A 12,258-nucleotide genomic window follows, 5' to 3' on the forward strand; every position below is an offset into this window, starting at 1 on the left:
ATTTTTAAAGAATTTTCCTATATATTTCTATGTAAAACTTTAATTGGCCATTGTGACCCCGCCCTAACCCTGGGGGTCATGAATTTAACAAACTTGAATTTACACTATCTGAGGATGCTTCCCTATACGTTTCATCTTTCCTGGAACAGTGGTTCTTGAGAAGAAGATTTTAAAAGAATTTTCCTATATATTTCTGTGTAAAACTTTGATCCGCCAGAGTGGCCCCGCCCTATCTCCGGGGGTCATGATTTGAATGAACTTGAATCTATACTATCTGAGAATGCCTCCCTACAAGTTTCATATTTCCTCGCACAGTGGTTCTTGAGAACAAGATTTTTAAAACATAGCATCAAATTTCACTATTTTTGAATTATCTCCCCTTAAAAGAGGACGTGGCCCTTCATTTGACCAAACTTGAATCCCCTTCACCCAAGAATACTTTGTGGCAAGTTTTGTTGAAATTGGCCCATTTGTTCTTGAGAAGAAGTCGAAAATGTTAAAAGTTTACAGACAGACGGACAGACAGACGCTTGACAAAATGTTATCAGAAAAGCTCACTTGAGCTATCAGCTCAGGTAAGCTAAAAAGTCGTTATTACGAAATACAAAAGTCGTAGTTACCACTTAAGAAAGTCATAATAAAGAAATAAAAGGTCGTTATTACGAGATAAAATTCGTTATTACCACTTAATTTTTTTCCTTTATTTTCTTATTTGACCCTTGTAGGCTTTCGTAGATTTCCGAGAGTTTTTACATTTTAAAAGTTTTCATCTTTGATATTTGTCAATTCATGTCAGTATTTTTCGGCAATGATAAAAAAAATCATACTTCCGTTATAAAAGTCCTTAAAATGAAATATTTTATATATTCAAATAAAAGGCTTTGCTTAGCTGTCAGAGAAACTTATTTGATTCTGGAGCAGATGTAGGTATGAACTCTTTCCCTTACTTATAACTGTATAACTAGACATAATGTTATATACAAAATGCATGTAATGATTGGATTGAAAATGTGATTTGAAATAGATATTATATTATACATAATACAATTTCAATCTTTGTTATATATGTAAATCTTATAAATTGTCATAAAGTATCTTTAAAAAAATTCGAATATATGAAAAAGAAAAATAAACAATGTCGGAAATGAAAATAAAAATGTTGGATTCCGAAAAAATAACAAACACTGTTGGAAAATGCAATGCAAGACTCAGGAAATGCAGAGATTTAGTAGATATAATATAAAGCCTTTGAATAGGTAATTAAGTCGCAGTGTTAACTTATAAAAGCACAGGGGACATTGTACTTAAGGTTTTCTCAAACAAGACAATTATAGGCTACCCCCAACTGTACAATCAACAGGCATGTTATTTTTACAATAAGGGGTTTAGGGTAGTACACCGTGACATAAGTCCCTGTCACAGTGTCCCTCCAGTTATAGACAATAATATTAAAAGTAAAGAATGACGATTTTGTTTATTAATACTTTAATGAGAAATATTTTTAAAAAGATGTTATCTATTTTGCGAGTGGAAGATAGACGTTTATCAATCTTACTGGAAAGAGAGTGTAACTTAATGATCCGTGTTGGACTTACGAACAATCATCTGTTCATTGTATACTGATTAATCTGCCAGGAAACAGGCGGTGAAGGTAAATGTATGTACATTTGTATTCTTAAATATTCTTTTAAATGAAAATGTTGACGTTGTTGTCCCGACAGGTAACTCGTTCAACAAATTTATTGCAGCCCAAAGGACCGGGCTGCTCTATAGATATAAGTTTAAATGTTGGTGTATGGGGATTGGGGTTCGAGTAGCTATTAAGAATTAAAGGTTTTTCCAAACATTGGCAAGATTGTACATCAGAATGTTCTTTCCTTTTATAAATCACGAGATGCATAATATATTTACTTCCATAAAATGAATATGTCAAAACATATATGCTTTTCTTAATATATAAAGCTATTTATCGCTTACTATTGAAAAAGCGACAACTCCCCTTTTTTAGAACATCGAATTTTACTTCTCGCATAAAAACGTACTCTGTACAGTTCGTGTTTTATATTCTAAAATTGAAAATTAAATACATTTTTGCATATAGACTAAGACAATGCATATGTCGAAACTCAATTTATATTTTATGCAGCCAACATTTACTCGAGGAATTGAAGTTTAAAATGGTGTCGTTTTTGTTATATATATCCGACTGTAAGTTTTCAAAATATTCGCGACTATCGTCTCCATCAATTAGATGCATGCCTTTTCACACATATATCGAAGCGGTTTGATGATCAATACTCATTTCCATCGTTTACTTTATATATTTCCTAGGCGAGAATTGATGGTTACATCAATGTTTTCTTTTAAAAAAATTGTACATTCCTTTCTTTATGTATTAATTTCTTACCTATTGTTTATTATATTCTCTTGGATGAAACACTAGCTATTAATACGACTTTATATCCTTAATTAATTTTAAAACAGTAGTTTTTCAATGAATATCGAATGAACACAGGCATACAATTTGTATAATAGGCCGAGGGCGGACCTTTTCTTATAGAGCCATCGATAGAGTTATCGTATCAGGTCCGGCCGGACCTTTAAACGAGGCGGACCAAATATTATGCGACACCGGTCGGCAGGGAATGCTCACTCCTCCATGGCACCTAATCCCACCTCCAATGTTTCTGAGGTCCGTGTTTGATCTGCTCCTATTTTGTATTGTTTTATGGATTTATTTATGGATTTATTTTCTCCGTGAATGAGTCTACACTGCTCTGTTTTTTTGCAAATATCAAAACAAAATGTTTGTTGTAAATGAGCATTTATTGTAATGCCTACCAAATAAACCAAATATGTACAAAAGCTACATATGACCATATTTGAATATATCCTTTATAAGAGATAAAAATAACCCTGGCCCACTCGTAATATAAATTCAATAAATGGAATTTCATTTAATTTACAATAAGAGTAATCATTGAAGAAAAAGACATACCCAGTATTCGTTTAACATAAAGTATATACAGTGAAATAAAATAACCAACACACAATGTATTAATAAAAAATCAAGTTAGGAAATATAATAAATTATGATATGTAATGAAAATTAACTGCGATCATGATTTCTACACCAAAAACACATACATTTTAAATGAGGGTGATCAAAAAGTTTGCAAACTATCTCTTTATCTACAAAACCACAATTCAGATTAGATTGAAATTCGGTACACACATAGCCATACACAAGGTCTATAAATAGCATATGCTGAATAAAGTTTTTCTCTTTGTTTGTGACGTCACAATTTGAAAATGACGTCACTATGTAGGTCACTTGTGTCGAAAAATGGTTGTCTCAGTCGAACTCGTTTTACAAACGACTGTACAATTTATTGTATATCTTAGATATCCCTCTGCAGTATCATAATTATAATAATTTGTACACAGTTTACTAAGATAAATTAGTTCCTTAAATTCAATTAATGATTGGATTGATCGTTTCAGTGAAGGAAGGCAGATGGTTAAAAATGATACTTGTCATTTTGCCCAATGAAAGCAATTATCAAATACCTAAGATACCGTTTACTTTTGATTTTAAACATATTAGATATGATAAAAAGAAGGCTATTATTCTCTATCCACCTTGAATAAAAAAACTCTCCCGAGACGCAAGATTTGTGTTTTAAAGTCGCTATGCTTATTTTTGGAAAATGATATTCTTAACCACCCATTCTGTTGCCGAGATTTGACCATTTCTGACAAATAAACTGTTCTCGTCATAAAAATTAACTCACATGGAAAGAAATATAAGACTCAGTAAAATCTTTCAACTTTTGTGAAAGAACGCTACACATAGGGCCACGTGACTGCCAATATCACGTGGTTCGCGCATGCGCAAAGCGGTGGTTGCTGTGCATTAAAATCGGAGAGGATTAATCTAAAATATAATCAACATTGAAACCAAATATTGTTTCTTTCATGGAAGTTATTCAATTAGTTTGCGAACTTTTTGATCACCCCTCGTAATGACTTATTGTTTTTATATTTCACACAAAATAAATCTAAATTCCAAACACTAATTTTCATGAAGATTAATGCATTCGATTCAAATGGAAAAATGATTTAAAGTAAGAAGCAGGGCTTAAGTTTTCAGAAATAAATTTTATATCTGATCATGATCAAAAGAAAACAAAAAGAAACAGTAAATAGAAATAACAATTATACATTATCACAGCATTAAATTCAAACAAAAAATTAGGTATAGATCTATAATGAAGAAACATTTGTTGTCATACAAAATAATACTAGAAAATGTAATGAATTAGTGCTTGAAAGACAGGATTTCAAACGGTTATACGTATTTTAAAAAATATGTCAATGATCAAGATTTATGTTTTCTTCTTACTTTCCTTTTCATCAGATATTGGTAATGAAAATATAATTATTATATGGTACATAAGGAACTAGTACTCTTTTGAAAAAAAAGATAAAAAGCTCCTAATTTAAAACAGGTTAAATGTTTCATATAAAATGCTTTGAATATAGACTATTTTTTGGTAAAAGAATTAATGAGTCAATGTGTGAATCATTAAAATAAGGAAAACAATAGGAATAATTATAAAGGAGAAAAACTCCCCGTGTTGCAAGAAATGAATAGGCGATGGTCAAAATGAACAGAAAATAAAGAAAAGTTCCTGTTTGATATCTTTTTAAAAGTTATTTCTTTTATTTCAGATCATCACGCCCTAAAAATCATCACTTTATAGTCAAAATAATAGGAAACTGTTCCCTTACACATAATATTGAGTTAGGAAAACGTTATCAGGATTCTGCCTTTAAATTGAACTTACGACCATATTCAAAACTATCTTTAGCAAATCATTTTCTTCTTTATCTGCAAAAGATTTTGTAATCTAGTTTATAAGAATTTGATAAGATATTTTTAGAAAGCAATTTAAATAAAAATGAATAGATATAAATCAAGATATTAAATACTGATAGCATTGTTTACCTTATCCGTAGATTCTTTTGTAAAACTTTGATCAGTAGTACATAGTTCATGAAATGAAAGTCGAGAAAACAAACTAGAAATATCTCCATAGGGCATGTATGCCTCGCCATGTGTATATTACTAATGCAACATGAGAATCTGTATTGTATTCATACGCAACTTATTAAGTATGAAGGTTACCGTATAGCCTAATGGGGGGGGGGGTATATTAGGCGAATCATCAAGGAAAACCATTTACTTTGGTGAAAATAGCCGTGATGAATCCTGTTCCATCTATTTGGAATGCTTTACTATTTCAATCATGATATAATATACATTTGATTAACAATATTGTTTGATGAAAATGCTCAAGTATATAAAGATGACGATGTTTAAATCAATCATTACAAAGTTCACGCATATCCCCTACCAAACTAACTACTCATACATATAATACAAAAATACATTTACAGTTTTAATGTTACCCAACCTAAGATCCAATGAAACACTTTTTTGTACGATATTTTGAACGTTATTTGACACATGTCATACAATTGCTGTTCAAAGGATTTGTTCATATCACCATTCAACTTTGAGGAAAATTCTTTACAGATCCTTCTTATAATTCCTGTCAAGATTAATATTTATAAATGTTGGCTGATAACACTATTTTTCATAAACAACTGAATCATATCAATGTCTCCAATTTCATAGGCAGCCTCTATAACTGAATTACCATCGCTATCTTTAATACTCAACAAATGTGGATATGTATTAACTAGGTACTCACAAACTTCATACTTTCCATTTCTACTGGCAATATGAAGAATACTTTGACCATCATTGGAAACTGCATTGATATCCAGGCCTTTTCTGACTAGATAAGTAACTATTTCCACATTTCCACCAAAACAAGCCGAGTGTAACACTGTCATTCCGTCATTGTCTCTTGTCGCCAGTAAATCGGAATAGTAATCGATCAGATATTCCCAATGGTCAGTTTTACCATAGCAACACACTTGATGTAAAATTGTTTCTCCTTTTTTTTCGATGGATTTAATTTTCATCCCCTTATCAATTATCAATTGTTTAATTTTTTCATTACCACTCAGGACTGCATAATGTAATGTAGAGTTATCGAATTTGTCCTTGACATCTAATAATTTTGGATATTTTTCTAGTAAGTAATAACAAACTTCAAGTTTCTCCCAGAGACAAGCAAAATGAAGGATATTCAGACCATCATTTGACAATTCATTAATATCCAATCCTTTCTTGATTAGAAAAGATATTATTTCTAAATTTCCCCCAAAGGAAGCTGAATGTAAGACACTGAGTCCTTTATTGTCTGTAACATGTAACAAATCTGGATACATGTTCACTAGAAACCTACACATTTCCTCTCTACCACCGTTACAACATATATGTAACACATTCGCTCCTTTATGTGTTGTTAAAGTAATATCCAAGCCTTTACTTAAAAAATATTGAAAAAGGTGTACATTACCACTCAGTGCAACACAATGGAGGACATTTGCCCCAGTAATGTCTTGGTCATTCAGTAACTTAGGGTATCTACTCACTAGGTACTTACACATATCTAACTGACCATTTCTACATGCAACATGGAGGATAGATTGGCCAATTTTATCTTTTGTATATATATTAGGCTTCATGCCGCTCTCGATGGATATTAAATTTTCACTCTCAAAAAGACTCAGTATATATTCAAACATATCAATTTTTCCACTGAACGCTGCCATATGAAATAAACTTCCACCATGAAGATCTATATGAGATTCAATTAATGCAGGATACTTCCCAATAAGATATTTCACCATATCTAGTCTTCCATTTTGACATGCACACGTAAGAATGGTGTGGCTGCTTTCTTGATCTTTTTCATATGGATTAAGTTCAAACTTTAAAAGCAGATTAAATGCATACTTGTCCCCAGAACCAGCTACAGAATGCAATACACTGGCCCCTTGACTGTTTTTCATACCTACAAGAAAGGGATATTTTGCCGATATTTTTTCAATGAATTGCGTTTGTCGCATCAAACAGATTTCCTGAAGTAAACTATGCCTGACGTCACTCCATACAGGATTTAATGTTAAGCCAATTTGATGAAGATCAACAAGCTCGCACATTCGAAGTAACAGTTCTAAATTACCACTTTGCACTGCGTAAAAACACGTTTTCAGATCACATTCTTCACCAGAAGCTAAAATGAGATTAACAACATCTGGATGGTTTTTTGAGCATGCAACGTTAAGTGATCTATATCTTTGTCTTTCATCTGAATTTGGCAGCAGATATTCAACCCATCGTCTATTTCCTGCTTTTGAAAAATGTACCATCATTGAATCTCTGTTGATATCCTGACATGTTTTGAATAGTGAAGTACATTGTTCTGTTTCCAGAACATGCTCATGGAAGTTTGAATCATTCCATAATTCTAGCAAAGATATTGACCTGTACCCGGCCACAGATCTTTCGGTAATTACGTTTGCGATACGACAAATAACATCAGCAAATAATTCCTGTCCTATGATAATTTTTGTGCTGTTTGATTTTCTAGTTGTTGTAAATATCTGTAGTAAAGAATGATGGCAATTTTGTATCATTTTTTTAGGATTGGAATAAAACAGGAAATTAAATAGAGTTTCCTGCACAGAACTATGGGAAAACTGCAGAGAATTTCTAATTGAGTCTCGAATTGTCAAAAATCCATCAAAGCAGTTAATACTCTTTTGAAAATCATTTATAAAAGATGTTTTAAGACCAATAAAATCTAAAGAGTCGTGTTTTTTCTCTAAATCCATTTGACGATTGTCGGAAAATTCAAAGTCAACTTCCCCTCCACTAAGGAGAATATACACGAGAACCGCGTTTTTTGCAGTCGGTTTCTCGAAAAGATTGTCGAAGTAACCTGTCAAAAAAATAACAGGATTTTTTGCTAAAGATAAAATATCTTCTTGAATGTCCTTTGCCAATTTACAGCATTGAGGAAATCCTATAGGTAAAGACATTTCAGAAACTTTTCTGGTAAATTCTTTCTCTTCTATGTTCTTACATACATCATACTTAATGGCTAATTGGAGGATCTCATTCTCTTGCAAAGCATATGTCTTACTGGAGAGGTCAACCAGTGATGACACAAAAAAAGTATCATCCTCCACCTTACTAGTATACTCCTTCAATATATCACTTCTTACTGTAAGTATCAAATAGTTTGACTTCTCTGTATCAGTATCAAACAATTCTTTTGTCGTCTCAGATGTTCTTGTAAAGTCTTGAACATCATCACTGGATAAAGAAAATTCTCCGAACACATTATCCATAAAAACCACTATATTATCATTGGGTGCTAAGCTTTTGTATAAGTCTTTAAACTTGTAGAGTTGAAGAGGGTCCTTTCCCTCCTCCATCAACTGTTTTATCAAAAAATTAGCCATTGTGGATTTTCCAGTGCCAGGATTACCCCCGATGACGACATACCCATTGATGCCTAGTAGTTCCTTTGCTTTTTCAAACGCTCGAGTTCTTACAAATAGGGGGCTGATATCTTCACAATGCGTCGTTATACTTTTTTTTATCATTTCTAGAAGTAGAAAGAGATACGTTTAATATATTTTAAAATAGACAAGAATCATTAAATTGTTTTCACTTATCATTTCTGTATTTGTTTGATTTTTTATTAACCAGGTTTTCCATCCACTGAAATTATTATCTTTTTTCTTATGACATGCTATAATGCTAGTGAAATGGAAATTATGATGTAATACTTAAAGTGTACACAAATCAGTAATTTTAAGGATATTATGCATCCATGTAAGATATATTTGCAAACTTTGTTTGACTTGTAGAATGCAGAACCCCATTAATGAAATTTTGCCTGTGTTATTCGCTCAAAGAAATTCTGAAAATTTAAATACCTAAATAATATCATATGACCTAAACATTTTAAATCTGACATACCAATCTTTCCTGAAACTGTGGGATCTACAAGAAAAGAAAATAAGACCCATAAATCAACATTAAAACTGACCTTTAAGTAAGGCTACGGATAAGAATTGTGCTTGCACCAATATGGTTAAACCTATAAATAAAGTATTATTATTAAATTCCGTAATATATTTATGCCACAATGTGGGTAAGAAACCAGGATATATATGTTAGACACAAGGACATTTTAAAAATATTTATTTCCTATTTTTATATAATAATTTTTTATACTACATTAAAAAATATATGACATTATATTTAATTTTTATCCTAAAGTCTTTTCTTTAAAAAGCGACTGTGAATAACATAATACTATTACATTTTGTCATCTAAACTAATAGGAACTGAAAAATATGTCTCTATATCTTACTATATTAGTGTCTGTTTGTGACGAAAGAACATTCAACACTTTTTACTTTTCCCGAATATTCATAATTAAGTTCTAACTTACAGGCGTGTGTTAACCAGAATGTAAAACAAACTTACTTCGAAAGGACCGCATTTGCATTTGATCTGCAAATAAATAAATAAATATATATATATATATATATATATATATATATATATATATATATATATATATATATATATATATATATATATATATATATATATATATATATATATATATATATATATATATATTTCATCACAACATGTATTGGTAACGATCCTCTGAACTAATGTCCAAATAACTGTATCTCACTTCCATTCTCAATGACCGTGTAGTGTAGGGCAGCGTTGTGACAATTCCATCGGCACATTCGAAAGCAAGTTTTTTAACTTGCCTAGATAGCCGAGCGGTCTAACGCGCTGTTCCTATACTGCTAGGAGAAAGATTCCGTAGGTCGAGAGTTCAACCCCGGGCTGGGGCGGAAGTGAGTATCCTTGAAAAAAGTGAATTTCTCTGTGCTTTCTCTCTCTCTCTCTCTCTCTCTCTCTCTCTCTCTCTCTATATATATATATATATATATATATATACCTAAAATATTTCATGAAAGGTCATCAAGTAATTACATGTGAAACTCTCTACTAACTTGAAATACAATTGACGGTTCTATGGAATTCCTCCATATCTCCAAGTAAATCTATATATTTTTTCTCCTGTACTGGGTCCATTGGTAGGTTTTTATCGTGTTGACAGCATCCTGGTACACCGTGGATGTACCTAGGTGTCGCTCTAGCTCCACCACAATGTCCCGGATATTTCGCCATTCCTGTGCAATGTCTGAGTCGGATAGGGACAGATCAGCTGCGTGACCGTAGTATTGGTTTCTGAGAAGGCGAATTCTTTCAATGTTGGCTGCAACACTTCTGTCTCCGGGATCAGGAATCTTTCCCAGCCTTTTGAATGTGGTGCTATTTTATAATTACTTACATTGCGTAGAAGTAAATACAATAAAGATATGTCTAAGTCAGAATAATCACCACTGTATTTTTTTGTTGGTTTTGGGGACATCTTGAACTGTGTTTTATCAAGCTGAGTACGCTTTCCTTGTTTTTGTAAATTGTCTATATATTCTTTAACTTTTCTTGACAAATCAGATGGTTTCACTTCTGTCTTTAAAATATCACGTAACACATCAGTACACTAAACTGAGCAGACTTGCTAGTTGAGCTGTATTTGTTGTTTCTGGTGTAGAGGTATAGCACTTTGATAAAGACATACTGTGTTTTACTCCGTTTTAAAAAGAACTTTTTGTGACATCAAGATATGAATGCAACCTAAAAACAGAAATTGTTAAATAATTTTACAAAGTCATCAATAACTCCCTAACAATATTTTTAGAGACTATACTTAAAGTAATTCTAAACACACATATTATTGTGAAATGTTTTATCAGGGACGAATCGCCACTTTAGGAATTGAATTGCCAGTCCTTTTATGACGTTATTACCCTAACACTATTTTTTAAAATTTGAATTCACTTAAATTTTACGTTGCGGGTTCGAATCCCACTGGGGACATGGAGACCGGTCCTGCGGATGAGACCATATAAACCAAGGCCCCGTGTCGCAGTTGGTGCTGGCACGAATAAGATCCCTCACTGCTCAAAGGCCCTGAGTGCCTAGCATAGGACAAAATTTTGTAGCTCTCTACCGGCAAGTGGTGGCACCTCCAGATCAAGTGTAAAATTCTGAGAGGGACGTTAACAGACAAACAATCAATCAATGTAACTTGTTGTCAAATAGATATTAACGCAGACATTTTAATTTTTGTTGAGTAAATCTTTTAGACAAATTGGTTCAACAAGTACCGCCATATACTGTGTTAAGAAGGTGCACACGTTCGAGAGCGATGCAAAGGTATTAAAGGAATGAATTAAAAAGTTATTCAAGTGACTCTGAATAAACTGGGTTTTGCATGTCACGCTTTATAAACTGAGCCGTCAAAAAAGATGAGTAAATCTGCTCCAACCCCTGTTATACCAGTAGAACTTGGGTAGCTTTTCATTCATTCCTTATGATTTAAGTATTCAATTGAATCATATGGTAAAGAAAGTAATAAGATGCAGTCAAATTGATCATGTTTTAATGTAAATTGTGGTATTTCACCCTTTAAAATTTTTCCCGAAAACATATCCTGAAAATTAAATATATGAAGTGTGAATTCTGTGTAGTGATCTCTGTTCTGCTACCCTAAATCCAGTCTAACACTTCATCAAAGTGATTAATAATTTGGAAGCGAAAAAAATAACACTCTGAATTGTGTGGCTTTCCTCATCTGTTTCAAGGAATATACGAGGGTTGTTCGAAAAAGGTCGTAGACAGGTGCACTAAAATTGAAACCGCTTAAGATACACCAATAAATATTTAACAGTTAATTAGCATAATTTTTATTTATTTATATGATAATTTACTGAAAGGAAAAAGAAACGCTTAAGAACATCAAATGCAAAAAAAATTGACTTCATGAAAATTGTTCAGATGTGTATTTTGATTATTGTGCACTAAATCGCTGGTCAGAACTACTCAACCATATAGTGCCACGTAGGGAAAGTGATAAAAAGCCAAAACCATTTACATATTGATGATGAACATTTTGAGATCACATTTGACAAACGATGGATTAGAGTTCTACACATCGTTTTCGCATATTTGTAGTCAGTTTTTTCGGCAATCATGATATGGCTGACGGAAGTTACATTAGGTCTAGTAATAGAATTGCACAATTGATAAATGCAACAACATGTTGCCGTGCAGATTGCTTTTAACTTTCAACCAAAAAGGCTTTTCGGTCAGCAGAGAGTAACTTA

At 32.3% G+C, this 12,258-nt stretch overlaps 1 protein-coding gene across 1 annotated transcript; it reads right to left on the reverse strand.

The window, feature by feature from the left end:
* Positions 1-5,634: 5,634 nt before the first annotated feature.
* LOC134244401 (uncharacterized) lies at positions 5,635-10,360 on the reverse strand (the record flags this gene model as incomplete). Its single annotated transcript, XM_062726674.1, has 5 exons — positions 5,635-6,008; positions 6,096-6,338; positions 6,498-8,597; positions 8,975-8,998; positions 10,170-10,360. Coding segments are annotated over 5 exons (2,932 nt in total), but the record flags the coding sequence as incomplete, so codon positions are not given.
* Between the last annotated feature and the right edge of the window lie 1,898 nt (positions 10,361-12,258).

The sequence above is a fragment of the Saccostrea cucullata genome, unplaced genomic scaffold, assembly GCF_032062105.1.
Source record: "Saccostrea cucullata isolate Sc308-1 unplaced genomic scaffold, CSIRO_AGI_Scuc_v1 ctg11386, whole genome shotgun sequence".
NCBI classification, from domain to species: Eukaryota; Metazoa; Mollusca; class Bivalvia; order Ostreida; family Ostreidae; genus Saccostrea; species Saccostrea cuccullata.